This window comes from Papio anubis, chromosome 12 (genome assembly GCF_008728515.1).
Source record: "Papio anubis isolate 15944 chromosome 12, Panubis1.0, whole genome shotgun sequence".
Classification (NCBI taxonomy): Eukaryota; Metazoa; Chordata; class Mammalia; order Primates; family Cercopithecidae; genus Papio; species Papio anubis.
Genome location: NC_044987.1, coordinates 26946444 through 26961543, shown reverse-complemented (window position 1 = coordinate 26961543; position 15100 = coordinate 26946444). Strand labels below are relative to the sequence as shown.

General features: G+C 37.5%; 1 protein-coding gene across 6 annotated transcripts in view; it reads right to left on the bottom strand.

Moving 5' to 3' along the window:
• CWF19L2 (CWF19 like cell cycle control factor 2) overlaps positions 1-15100 on the bottom strand; it is a 169387-nt gene that overhangs the window by 89071 nt on the left and 65216 nt on the right. For all 6 annotated transcript variants that reach the window (XR_002517188.2, XR_002517190.2, XR_002517189.2 and 3 more), the window contains exon 12: positions 13306-13443. Coding sequence is in view for 3 of the 6 variants with exons in the window: in XM_021926498.2 (XP_021782190.2) it covers positions 13306-13443 (138 nt within the window). In the remaining 3 variants the exon portion in view is untranslated. The remainder of the gene's footprint in view (positions 1-13305; positions 13444-15100) is intronic.

The window sequence follows — 15100 nt, the reverse complement described above, 5'->3', positions numbered from 1 at the left end:
TAAAATATACTGAAAGAATAACATTATTTTTGAAATTTAAAAACGTTTATATTCAATTCTTGATTCTGTGCACTACAAATTAATCACATGTTCCAGGAAACCTGCCTCAGGATCTGACTGTCCCTGTGACTGCAGTTCTAGATGATAAAACCTGAAGATGACAATTTCTTCACAGCTCATTGTTGCCACCATTTTGAAATTCTTAAAAAGTGATCTCTACCCGAAAAAAGTGGAGAAAGTCAACAAAAAAGGACAACAAAAGTAAGAGATGAAAGACAGTCCCCCCACCTCCATGTCCAAGACAACATTTTATTCATCATCCTTTTTTTGTGCTTATTTGTGAATATTATTGTTGCAAAATCAAAACCACGGACATCAATGGGAACAACAGAATATATCTAAATTTTCTAAGCAATTTTGTATAATAGTGAAAAGGGGGTTTCTGGAATTCCATGCACTTGACTTCAAGTCTCAAATATGAGATTCCAGAAAACAAATATTTATTGAATGCTATTATGTGTTAATGACTATACTAGATAGGATATATTGGTGAGTCAATCATATGAAACTTACAGAATAGTGGGAAAGACACTAACTAAAGCATTACTCAAAACTGTCAAGTTATAGCTGTGATGGCAATTTGAGATGCTAATAAAGGAAGTAAACGAGTCAGAGGAAAAGGCTTCCCTGAAAAAGTTATGATGAAGATGAGATTTGTATGAATCTTCTGTTTAATGAACTAGATAAAAGGTGGCAAAAAAAAAAGTGGAAACAGCATATGCAGTTTGTGGCAGGAGAAAGCAAATTAATTTGAGAAACTGAATGAAAGTCAACATGGATGGACCAGCAGAAGCAAAACAAAAGGGTGTGATTCAAGATGAGGCTACAGAGATAATGACCAGGCCATTCGAGGTCTTGTTAGGCCACATTTTAAAATGTGGTCTTTAGCCTAACAGCAACAAAATACTGTTCAAACTGTTTTAACCTAGGGACTAAAGGATGAGACATACATTTTGAACAAAAAATTATTCTGGTTTCAGGGAGATAAGTGTTAAGAAAGAAGTGGAAGAGGATAAGAAGGAATGCTAGAAAACTAGTTAGAAGGCTATTTCATAGACCAGATAAGAAACAAAGGTAGCATGGATACAAAGAGAAGTAAATTGGGTGTAGGAAGACAAGATTGGTGACAGATTGGATGTGGAGAACAAAGGAGAGATCTTTCTCCCTCATCTGATAACTACTAGCTTTCTAATCTAGGTTAGATAGTAGTACTACACAATGATGTAGGAAATACTGAAAACAAGCTAGATTCGTTAAAGAGATACGTGATCATGGGCAAGTTACTGTATATCTCTGAGCATCAGTTTTTATTAAATGCGGATAATTATACCACTGCTGAGAGACAATTATAAGTATTATGGTATGTAAAGGGTCTGGCACCTAGCAAGTCCTCAAAAATTTGTAGTTATTACTATTTTCTCCAGATTCTCCCAAGATTGTGTTTTCAAATGAAGCAATTTTGCTTCCTGGCCCTTATATGGCACATCTGGCAAAATATCTGGAGACATTTTTGGCTGTCACAACTTAGGGTGAGAGGGGTTGCCACTGGTATTTACCGGCCAGAGGCCAGGGATGCTACTAAACCTTCTGTGGTTCACAGACAGTCATTCCACAACAAAGACTTAGCCAGCCCAAAATATCAATACTGCTAAGGCTGTGAAGCCATGTTCCAGAGGGATTCTGATTCTGATAATTGCACATGAAAAGTTCTTTTGTATCCACTAATGATACCAACCATCCACATGAGTTAGGGAGTTAAACTGATTTATTACTGATAATCTGTTCAGTTTCCAAATTCAAGCCTGGTTATAGAAGAAGTTACCAGAAGTGAATTCATAACCTAAATTCTAAACATACAAAAATATTAATGTCTTCTAACCATGAAAGCTAATTTGTTTTCCCATTTTGATGTCTGCATAAAGAAAAACCTGAAATACTACAAATTAATTGTCATTTTATTAAGAACCAGATATTCAGATCCTTGAAAAAAACTCTATGAAAACTAGAAGCTTTTTTAGTGTCATTTTGTAGAAAAAAAATGGTTTGCAATGAATCTATTTAATTAGTGCTGCATTATTACACAAGGATTACCAACAATGAAAAACAGACTGCAGTCTAATTCTTACAAAACCATTTCAAATTTTATGACAATGTTTATTAAGTCAAAATTTTAATCATAACTGTGAAACTATCCTTCAAGCTCCAAGACCGTAAATCCATTGGAAATAGATGAATTCGTTGATTAAATATAAACTTCATATCATTTTGGACTCTATGGATAGTGAAGCTATTAAACCAGCATGCTCAACTATCAACAATTTAAACTTTAATTAAAATCTGTGAGAACTGTCCAACAGAACTCATAAAATCTCACCAGGGTCAAGAACTGGGACCTGATCACAACTGATACCACTTCTCACCAAGGATAGCTTTTACAAAAAACAAAACAAAATAAAAATAAGTGTGGGCAAAAATGTGGAGACACTGTTGGAACCTACGTGCATTGCTAGTGGGAGTGTAAAATTGTTCAAACTGTGGGAAATAGTTTGGTGGTTCCTCAAAAAGTTAAACATACGGTTACCATACGGTCTAGCAATTCCATGTCTAGATATTAATATATACCCAAACAAATTGAAAGCAGACACTTATACACCAATGTTCATAAGAGCATTATTCACATAGCCAAAAGATGGAAGCAACCCAAGTGTCCATGAATGGAGTCTTTAAATGTGTTATATACATATAATAGAGTTATTCAGCCTTAAAAAGCAACGAAATTCTGAAACATGCTAAATACTTGGAAAACTTGAAAACATTATGTTAAGTGAAATAAATCAGATACAAAAGGACACGTATTATATGATTCTACTTATCATTAATTACCTAGAACAGGCAAATTCAGAGACAGAGGTGACCAGGAGGTTGGGGTAGATGGAAGTGAGCAAGACAGTGGGAAGGAGAACTACTGTTTAATGGGTATAGAGCTTCTGTTTGAGATAATGAAAAAATGTTCTGGAATGGATAGTGGTGATGGTTGCAAAATATTGTCAATTTATTAATACTTAATACTTAACGCCACTGAATTGTATATTGTAAATGATTAAAATGTTAAATTTTATGTTATGTATATTTTATCATAAAAAAACCCAACTAGGACCTGAACTAAAAAACATTAAATAAATTCTTCTTGTGATCCCTCCTTCTTCCCACTCCCCTCACCCACAGGTGAGGTTCAGAAAAACAAATATTATTTTGTTCAGCAGCTTGAACTGGATTCAAGCTTACATCTTTTGGAAAATGAATCAACTAAGTCAATATTTATCTTATTCAGTTCTATAAAAGGCAAAATATCACATTTATTATTTTATGACATCCAAATTTCAAATTTCCTTTAGGGGATATCACAGGAACATATACATGATTTCACACTCTTGAATTGGTCTCCTCCAAAGATAATTTCACTGTGTATCTATTAAAGTCTGTGACAATGAAAATGACTACTATGAGAATTAAAATGACCAAGGGGTTGCTGCAATAAGATGGCAATTTCAATATTCCTTACCTTATTCTAATCATACATTTAAGAATGGTATATCACTTAATCTCTCAAAATTTGATATTATTACAGTTTACTGGGAATAAAAAAGTAGGGGATTTCAACTGTATATTATTAGAGAAACATGTAATATGTATCTTAAAGATTACTTCCAGGGGAAAATATATTAAGCCTTAAGTGTTACAAACACAGAGAAAATAAATCAGTAAAAATACAAACACTTTATTAGACAATAAAATCATCTTTTTTTATAATTTAAGGTAAAATCCTAATTATTAGAGTCTTTTTTCTCTCCCTTATCATTCCTCTCTTGTACCTTTCATTTTTCCTCCCCTCCAGCCCATGATTAATGCTCTATTAGTACAAAAAGGATAAAATTACTGCCCACAGTGCTAACAAAATTAATGAGGAAAGATGTATATAGATCTCTTGAAGATGTGCCTGAGTTTACATTGCCAAGGTAACACTGACGTCTTAAATTTTAAATGGAAGAGTTTATATTTAAAGAATGTTAGAGTCAATAGAATGTATTTTAAGAAAGAGCAAAGCATACACAGCTCATTATTCTCAAATACCAATAAATGATACACGGAAATTGGACAAAGACAATTAAATGTAGATAACAGTCAACAAATATCCATTAATGTGAGTCATTTGAATGACAGTATTGTTTAATGTGGACTGAAAAGTAAAGTTGAAGCTTCTGGTGCTGGCTTTTGCAACTCATTAGCTGTAGGGACTAGGAAAGTTACTCAGCCTTGCATAAGTCCTTTCATTCTCTCAAAGTCTCAGTTCCCTCAGTTGTGAAAGTGAAAAGTGAAACAAGATTAGTAAGGTCCCTGTCCAAATCTAAAATTCTTTGGTTCTATGATTTCAAAGGAAGAAATTTCTTTATCAAAAATAAGTTACTATATACCTATTAAGTTCTAGAACATAATAAAGTAACATAACATAGTAAACATACTAGCATATCTATGGTAAGAAAATTAGACCAACATACACTTCTGTGGTGTTATGAAATGCGTTGGTTTTCATTCACAGTTCCTGATTCATAACTCCCATAGCTATTGTTACAGTCTTGTATTATAATGTTGGGTATCTCAAGCCTCGGAGGCAGGCCTCAGGAAATAGAGTCTCTCTCCTGCCCTCCTTGGGGCAGGACTCTCATCTTCTCCTACCTTTTTTATTGTGGGTCTTAAGACCATCCCCAGAGAGGGTCACACCCTACGCAATGGGGGAAGGAATACTGAAGCCATGAAGCCTTCACAAAAACCCAAGAGGACTGGGTTTAGAGAGTTTGTGGATACCTGAACATGTGGAGGTTCCTGGAGGGTAGCACTCCCAGGGATGACAAGGAAGCTCTGCACCCTCATACCTCGCCCTACACGTCTCTTCACCTATATCCTTTGTGATAACCTTTATAATAAACCAGTAAATGTAATTTAAGTGTTTCCCTGAATTCTGTGAGCTGCTCCAGCAAATTAATCGAACCCGAAGGGTGGGGAGGGGGGGTCATGCAAACCCCAACTTGAAGCCGGGTGGTCAGAAGTTCTGGAAGCCCAGGCTTGTGACTGGTACCAGTCTGGGCATCTGGGGGACAGACTTGGGGCCTGAGCCCCCAACCTGTGGAATCAGACACTATCTCCAGGTAGACAGTGTTGGAATTGAATGACAGGACATCTTGCTGGTGTCCACTGCTCGGTGTGTGGAGAAAAACACCCCACACATTTGGTCACAGAAGTCTTCTGTGCTGATGATTGTGATGTAAGAATAAAGGAAAAACACAGTTTAAAAGAGAATTTTTCTCTACACATCTTTTTCAGGATATTTTTTATTCCCCTCTTTTCATTAATTATGTAGTACATACTCAAAAAACCTGGAAAATATAGAAAGGATAAAAAACCAAGCATCATAATTCCCCTATAAAAAAACACAATTAAGTTCATATTTGTCATGAGATACCTTTCTTGGTTTTGTTATAAGAAAGATATGCTATTAAAGTTTTAATGGTAAAACACACCTGGAAAGAACATAAATATAACCTGAATTTTGGAACTGCAAGAAAAGAATGGGGCAGTAAAAATTAAATAAACAAATATAAGGTACTAATAAAAAATAAGGGCCGGGCACGGTGGCTCACGTCTGTAATCCCAGCACTTTGGGAGGTCGAGGCGGGCAGATCACGAGGTCAGGAGATCGAGACCATCCTGGCTAACATGGTGAAACCCCGTCTCTACTAAAAATACAAAAAATTGGCCGGGCGTGGTGGCGGGTGCCTGTAGTCCCAGCTACTCGGGAGGCTGAGGTAGGAGAATGCCATGAACCCGGGAGGCGGAACTTGCAGTGAGCCGAGATCACGCCACTGCACTCCAGCCTGGGCGACAGAGCGAGACTCCACCTCAAAAAAAAAAAGTAAAATACACATCAACAGCAAAAAGCAATAGGGCAGATCTGAATACTGAGCACAGGTAGTATCAGACCTCTGTTCAACAGGAAACCTTTCCTGTGCCCCTAGTTTAAATCAGGTCACCCAGGTGTTACTTCCAAAAGACTTTCACTTGTCTGTCACAGTTCTTTGTATGTCCAAAATTACTGAACTATTTTTCATAGCTATTTATTTAGTGCTTCCTTTTCCCCACTAGCCTAATAAGCTCCATAAAGTCAAGGATCATTTCTTCTTCATGTGCCAGTATGTCCCCAGTAGAACAAACACCTCATACACTGAATGAGTTCAATTAACATTTGTTGACTAAATAAATAAGCAGAGTCTTGTTTCATAAATTTATATCAACTATTCCTGACTAGCTACTTTTCCCAAGGCCTAAGATCCATTTTCAGGGGAATTACTAAGTAAGAGAAATACAGGTTGAATATCACTTATCCAAAATGCTTGGAACCAGAAGTGTTTCAGATGTTGAATTGCTTTGGATTTTAAAATGTTTACATACACATTCCATCTTGGGGATGGGACCTAAGTCTAAATTTGAAATTCATTTATGATTCATATATACCTAATACATATAGCCTGAAGGTAATTTTATACAATGTTTTAAATAGTACATGCAACCAAGTTTGTATATTCTGAACCATCAAAAAGCAAATGGGTCACTATTTTGGTGCCCCCAAAATTTTGAATTTTAATGCATTTCAGATTTCTAATTTTTGGATGAGGTATGTTCAACCTGTACCCAAATTCAAATACATTTGCATTGAAGATTTTATATCCTAGTCCAGGGACTAAAAAACAACAACTTCCAGTCCACATCAGGCCATCCACATATTTTTTGTTTTTTTGTTTTTTTGTTTTTTTTTTGAGATGGAGTTTCGCTCTGTTGCCCAGGCTGAAGCGCAGTGGCACAATCTCAGCTCACACCATTCTCCTGCCTCAGCCTCCCAAGCAGCTAGGACTACAGGTGCCTGCCACCACACCTGGCTAATTATTTTGTATTTTTAGTAGAGACAGGGGTTTCGCCATGTGAGCAAGGATGGTCTTGATCTCCTGACCTCGTGATCCGCCCACCTTGGCCTCCCAAAGTGCTGGGATCACCACCACGCCCGGCCCATCCACGTGTTTTTGTAAATAAAGTTTTGTTGGAATATACTCAAACCCATTCATTTACATACTGTGTATGGCTGCTCTTGTGCTACAACAGCAGTGCTGGTAATTCCAACAGAAAGCTAAAAATATTTACTATCTGGCCCTTTACAAGAAATGTTTGCCAACCTCTGTTTAATGACCTTAAACTAGACTAATGACTTTAAACTAATAACAAAAGAAATGTAAAAAGTGTGCCAACCTCTGTCTAATGACTTTAAACTAGACAAATAACTTTAAACTAATAATAAAAAGAAACAAAGGATAATGAGCTTTTGTGGTCATTCATGAAAACATCTGACATAACTAAACTATATACCAGCAATATTACTATCAAAAATTCAATAACTTAGCTACTTTAGTTCATAAACTTATAAGAGTGAAAGGATTAAGCACAGTATTCTTAGAAATGGCCAACACTTCAAATACTTTCTTTTTTTATATGCTTTTAGTAACATTTCAAATTTTTAGCAGAGCTGATTTTAATTATTAAACATACAAAACAAATTGCTACTCTGCTGTAATTATTAGGCAGGATGAACTAAAAATCCCAATGCAAAATCAGCATTTCCATAGCAACCTGTACTTCCATTGGCCCCACTGCACATAGGTAGGAACTGGCATTGTTTTGTATATTTAGAAAAAACACCTCCATTAAATAATACAAAGAAAAATTGCTTGGACAAAAATAACACATTTGTCAACATATTAACAACACTGCTACAAATTCGATAATATACAAATTGGTCAATCAAAAAATTTTTTAAAAGTGTGGATTGAATGTGTACTATTAGCTGCACATTCAATAGTTTATCTAATTTGTAGGTTTACTAATGCTACCAGTTCTGGTTGATTCCTGCTGAAATTAACGGGTAATACCTAAATCATATAAAAAACAAAACAAGCATATATTTATAAATAATGTAAAAAATGAACAAAAGGTGAGGAAGAAACATTTGAGTGCCTACTGTCTATCCTAGTAAGACCTCTCATAAATAGATTTTAATAGGAATGGTTTCATATAACTATTTAATCCAAAACAAGTCATCTTATAAAATTGGGACATTATTTTGTAAGTCAAAACTTTCTATTTCAGCTAATACAGACCAGAAATAGAAATTTAAGGGCCAGATGTCACTGGTAAATTCTTATATTCTAGCTTCTACAATGTTCTAGCTTAGTAAACTTCAATTAAAAAAAAAAAATCAAAGATGCAAAATGTTTAGGGAAGGTAATGAAGATGCAATTATTGCCAAATCAGCTAATATTAAATAAGCAATCCTATACAATACAGTAACCCTCCTTTATCTGTGGTTTCACTTTCTGAGGCTGCAGTTACCTGCAGTCAACTGTGGTTCGAAAATATTAAATGGAAAATTTCAGAAATAAACACTCCCTAAGTTTTAGATTATGTGGTATTCTGAGTAGTGTGATGAAATACGCTATTCTACTCCATCCCTCAGAGGACATGAATCAGCCCTTTGTCCTGCACACCCATACTGTGTATGCTACCTGTCTGTCCATTTAGTTATTCAGTAGCTATCTCAGTTATGACTGACTGTTGTAGCATAAAAGAGTTTGTGTTCAAGTAACCCTTATTTTACTTAATAACAGCCTTAAATTCCAAGAGTAGCGATGCTGGCATATTGTTATACTTGTATTTTATGATTATTGTGGTTAATCTCTTACTATGTCTATCAATTATACTTTATAAGTTAAAATTTATCATAGGTATGTATGAATAGGAAAAAAGCATAGCATACACATGGTTTGGTACCATCCACAGTTTCGGACATCCACCTAAACTCAAGTGATCGTCCCAACTCAGCTTCCTACATAGCTGAAACTACAGATACGTACCACCACACCCAGCTGATTTTTTATTTTTTGTAGAGATGGGGGGGTCTCACTTTGTTGCCCAGACAGGTCTCGAACTCCTGGCCTCAAGTGATCCTCCCACCTTGGCCTCCCAAAGTGCTGGGATTACAGGTGTGAGCCACCACACCTGGCCCTTGTTCATTTTTCTACTACCAAATTTAAGAAGCCACCTACATCTATATACTAATACTCTGCCTTTCCTCCTTATATAATTGATGGATGGTAATCAGCTCCCTTCTAAGGTCAATTCTTCTCAAATTCACTCTTGAACCCAACATAATCAGGCTTTTTTCCTTATTGGTCAAGAAAAAAACCCATACTTTAATTAAAGTCACCAGAAACCGCTACACTGCCAAATCCAGTGGCCATTTCCCATCTTCAAAGATTTTCCTCACCTCTTAGAAGCAGCTGACAGAGTCATTCATAACCTCCTCTGTGTCTTCTGAAATACCACACCCTTGGTTTTCCTTCTGCCTCATTGGCTGCACTTCTCAGTTTTATTTGCTGAATCCTTTCTGTCCTCTCCAGGACACAGTCTTCAGACTCTCCTCATTAATAATTTCTTCAATCCCACTGCTTTAAATACTATTTAAATGCTAACACAGGGCCAGGCGCAGTGGCTCATGCCTGTAATCCCAGCACTTTGGGAGGCTGAGGCTGACAGATCATGAGGTCAAGAGATGGAGGCCAGCCTGTCCAATGTGGTGAAACCCCATCTCTACTAAAAATACTAAAATTAGCTGGGCGTGGTGATGCGCGCCTGTAGTCCCAGCTACTTGGGAGGCTGAGGCAGGAGAATCGCTTGAATCTGGAAGGCGGAGGTTGCACTGAGCCGGGATTCAGCCACTGCACTCCAGCCTGGTGACAGAGGGAGACTCTGTCTCCAAAAAAAAAAAAAAAAAAAAAGCCAACACATCCAAATCTATATGGGAGAGCCAGCATCTACCCAGAACTCCAGGGGCAGTCACCCCACACTACCATGTGACTGGGCATTTCATACTTCACACATCCATAACAGTATTCTTGATTTCCCACCCCCTCAAAATGTGTCCCTCCTGCAATTTTTCCCATTTCAATATATGGCACCAGGAATGCCCCAAATCCACACTTTTCACCAGTTTTACCACTGTAATCCATCCATGGCTCTATCTGAACTAATATAACGCTCTCCTCCTAAGTGATCTCCTGCTTCCACTAATGCCTCTCTATGCTGCCTTCTCAAAAGAGCAGCCAGAAAAATTCTGTGAAAAATATAAACCAAATCATGACACAACCTTGCAAAAAAAAAAAAAAAAAAAAAAAAAACCTTCAAATGGCTCCCCATCATTAAAACAAATGTGAAAGTTATCCATGGCCTGTAAGACCCTACCTCAGTAGTCCCCAACCTTTTTGGCACCAAGGACCAGTTTCGTGGAAGACAATTTTTCCCCAGACAGGGCAGCAGGGGTGGGGGTGGGGGTGGGGCTGCTTTCAGGACGAAACTGTTACACCTCAGATCAACAGGCATTAGATTCTCATAAGGGGGTGTGTAACCTAGATCCCTCATATGCGTAATTCACAACAGGAATCATGCTCCTATGAGAATCTTGCCACTGATCTGACAGGAGGTGGAAATTAGACAATAATGCTGGCTGGCCCGCTTCGCACACCTCTTGCTGTGCGGCCCAGTTCCTAACAGGCCACAGACCAGTACCCATCTGTGGTCCAGGGATATGGACTCCCTGCCTTACGTAATCTGACTTCTGTCTCCTATCTCATTTCTACTTCTCTTTCTCTTCCTCCCTCTACTACCAGTCACACTTGTCTTTTTGCAGTCTCTTGATGTTCTTCAAGCTTGTCTCTGCTTTGGATCCTTTGCTGTTTCTTCTACATGAAATAATCTTCCCTCAGATATTCACAAGGACCTCTCGCTCACTTTTTTCAGTCTGATGAAACATCACCTATACAGAAAGACTTTCCCTCAACACTCTGTTGAAAATATCATCCCAGTTCCTTCTACTTTGCTTCATTTTCTACAAAATTATTTTCAATTTTATAATATATTGCTATATAGTTTACATATTTGTTCACTTTCTCATCCACTAGAAATATAAGCACCTGAGGGCACAAATATTGACTTAATTGCTTCTATGTATCCCTCAACTAAAATGGCATCTGACACTAATTAAGTGTTCAATAATAACTGCTGAATTGATAAATGGCTATACAATTTTTTTTTTTTTTTTTTTTTTGTGAGACAGAGTCTTGCTCTGTCGTCCAGGCTGGAGTGCAATGGTGCAATCTCAGGTAAACACAAGCTCCACCTCCTGATTCTCCTGCCTCAGCCTCCCGAATAGCTGGGACTACAGGTGTGTGCCACCATGCCCGGCTAATTTTGTATTTTTAGCAGAGACAGGGTTTCACTATGTTGGCCAGGCTGGTCTTGAACTCCTGACCTCATGATTCGCCCACCTAGGCCTCCCAAATTGCTGGGATTACAGGGGTGAGCCACTGCGCCCAGCGCTATTACAATTTTTAAGAAGGATTTTTCTTTAACTTGAATGGTTTATGATTCATAAACTTGAATGGTTTATAAGATTACTAAAACTATTTAATTCAGACTTCATACACAGAGGTACCACTTTTGAAAAGGAAAGTCTAATAAAAATATGTCTTCCTTTTTTCTGCATTAAAATTCCAGACCCTAGGAAATTTCTGGCATTTTTTTCCAAAATAAACAGAAGTAAAATTATCTTAATGGGCTAAATGTAAGATCTCATGTAACTCTTGGTGATAGGTACAAAAGCCATTTCCTTTTAAACTCAATTTTACTTTACTGCCCTCTTCCCCAACACACACATACACATACAGATATCTTGGTTACTTTATTTTAGTTTTAAGTTTAATTTTTTACCAGGTAACATACTTACATAATTGTGTGAATCTAAAAGGTTAAAAAAATAAAAGATTGTAAGTCTGAAAAGAAATAGTGAAAAGTCTCCCCATCCCATGGCTGTATCTCAGTGAGTCAGTTCAAACTCCCACTACCAAAAAGTAACCATTGTTATTATAGGGTGGAAGTTGGCCATTTTTTTGTTTAAAAAGTCACACAGGAAATATCTGCAGCTTTATGGACTACCACTCTCTGTCAGAACTACTTAATTCAGCCATTATAGAGTGAAGGCAGCCTTAGATAATATGTAAACACATGTGTAGAGTAGTACTTCAATAAAACTTAATTTGCAAATATAGGCAGTAGGCTGAATTTTTCCCATGGGGGTCACAGTTTGCCAAAACCTGTTACAGAACAGTTTAAATACCAATGTCTCTTTTATAAAAAATGCTAATGGTAGTGTTTGGAAGAGACTTCAGTGGAAGAGACTGCAACAAAGAATGCTATTTGAAACAAAAATTCATCCTACCCATAATGATGTACCAAAATAATATATATTTTCATATAAATGGATTTAAGATTATTCGCAGATGCCTCTCCATAATTCATAATATATTAGTGCAAATAATTTCTTTCTTTTTTTTTTTTTCTTTTCTTTTTTGAGGCAAGAGTCTTGCTCCATCACCAGGCTGGAGGGCAGTGGCGTGATCTTGGCTCACTGCAACCTCCACCTCCTGGGTTCAAGCCATTCTCCTGTCTCAGCCTCCCAAGTAGCTGGGATTACAGGCGCCTGCCACCACATCCAGCTAATTTTTGTATTTTTAGTAGAGATGGGGTTTCACCATGTTGGCCAGGATGGTCTCAATCTCCTGACCTCGTGATCTGCCCGCCTCAGCCTCCTAAAGTGCTGGGATTACAGGCGTGAGCCACCGCACCCGGCCCAGTGCAAATATTTTCTTCTACCTCTTCATGGCACAATTATGAAGAATTGGAGGAACGTTAAGACAAGACAGAGTGGTAACCTAACTATCAGCGCACTGTCAATCATTAACTCTGGCTTAAAATTTTCTCTTAAATGGTAGATCAAATGTATAATTAAAATCTCCACAGAATGCATTAAAGAAATAAACCATAGTCTATATTTAAAAACAAACAAAATTTCAAATGTCTATTTCTCAACCAGATCAATTCCAAAATGCATGTTTCTAATAAGTCTTACAAAAGATTTAATTTAATAAAATGAACCAAGATTAGAGAGAATCGGATCTCTCCAAAAAGCAGATCCCTGTTACATTGAATAACCAGCTTCTCAAAATTCAGAGGTATCCTAGGAATATATCTTACCTTAGATGCCATTCTCATAAAGAGCTTGTTTTGATTTTCTGCTGTTCCCATCTTTTCATTTTTGACCAAATCAGTTAGGCTTAGATTATCATCATCATGAAAGTATCTGACCCTTTCTTTTTCCTCATGGGTTGAAACCTATGACAAAATGAACATTATTAATTTAATGAAAACATGAGTCTCTGAAGCATTTAATGGATTACATAAAAATCTGATGTTAAATGTAAAAATTCCACTATGTAATCACAACCTTTCCTTCCAGTTTATCCCTAGTCTGCCAGCTTCCATGTGAAAAAACTTCCATTAGAATTACACTCCCTACTTCTGCCTCTTTACTCTCCTCTTCCCTGGGGATGGAAGCATGATATTAACTGTTTTATGAGTTTTGATGAAAGAGCAACACTGCTTTACCCCTTCTTCTCTCTTTTCTGCTCTTCTCCTTATAGTTAAAATTCCTTACCACTGTGGTGGGAAGACTGAAGTTATCCAGAGATGGAGTAAGTATATCAAAAACAGAGGTGAAGTATTAGCAAATCCACTGCTATGAATTTAATGATTATGTTGCCCCAAAATTCACATGTTGAAATCTCAATAAGAAGGTATTAAGACGCAAGGTCTTTGGGAAGTAACTGGGCTATGAGCATGAAGTACTCAGAAATGGGATCAGAACCTGTGATGGTTAATACTGAGTGTCAACTTGATTGGACTGAAGGATGCAAAGTATTGTTCCTGGGTGTGTCTGTGAGGGTGTTGCCAAAGGAGATTAACATTTGAGTTAGTGGACTGGTAGTTAGTGGAGAGGCAGACCCACCCTCAGCGTGGGTGACTATCTAATCAGCTGCCAGGGTGGCCAGAAGACGCTGAAAGAACTTGACTCGCTGAGTCTTCTGGCCTTCATCTTTCTCTCATGCTGGATGCTTCCTGCCCTCAAACATCAGACTCAAAGTTCTTCAGTTTTTGGACTCTTGGACTTACACCAATGGTTTGCCAGGGATCTTGGGCCTTTGGCCACAGACTGAAGGCTGCACTGTTGGCTTCCCTACTTTTGAGGTTTTGGGACTTGGACTATCTTCTTTGCTCCTCAGCTTGCAGATGGCCTATGCAGGACTTTACCTTGTGATTATGTGAGTCAACACTCCTTAATAAACTCCCCTTCATATATGCATCTATCCTCTTAGTTCTGTCCCTCTAGGGAACCCTGACTAATACAGTACCTCTATTAAAAGACATGAGTGTTTGTTCTCTCTCTCTCTCTTTTCTGTCATTTGATTATACAAGAAGACTATCATCTACAAACCCAGAAGCATGCCCTAATCAGACAATGAAGCTGCCAGCACCCTAATCTTGGACTTCTCAGTCTCCAGAACTGTGAGAAACAAATTTCTGTTGTTTAAGCCATCCAGTCTATGTTATAGTAGCCCGAACTAAGACACCAACTTCTAATTATTAAACCCTTGTTCTGTAAACAGCTTTATCAAAAGCAAAGCTGATATTCTGGTCTCCATCTAATTCAGTCCCAGATGTTCCTATCAGTTGGTTCCATACCCTGGTGTAGAACAGAAAAATACCATTTATTTCCTCCCAAATCAAATCTTTCTAATGCTGCTCTCACATTCCCTTATCCAAATAAAACCTCATCTTTAACTTCTTTGAGATCTTTGGAACAGGGGTGCAACTACATTTCCCAACATTACTATTCTTGTCTTTACTAGCTTAAACCTCATATCCCTTGACTTCAATCACCCCCTGGCTCCAGACACTTAATTTTTGGCCCTCTTGTCTTTTCATCATACTC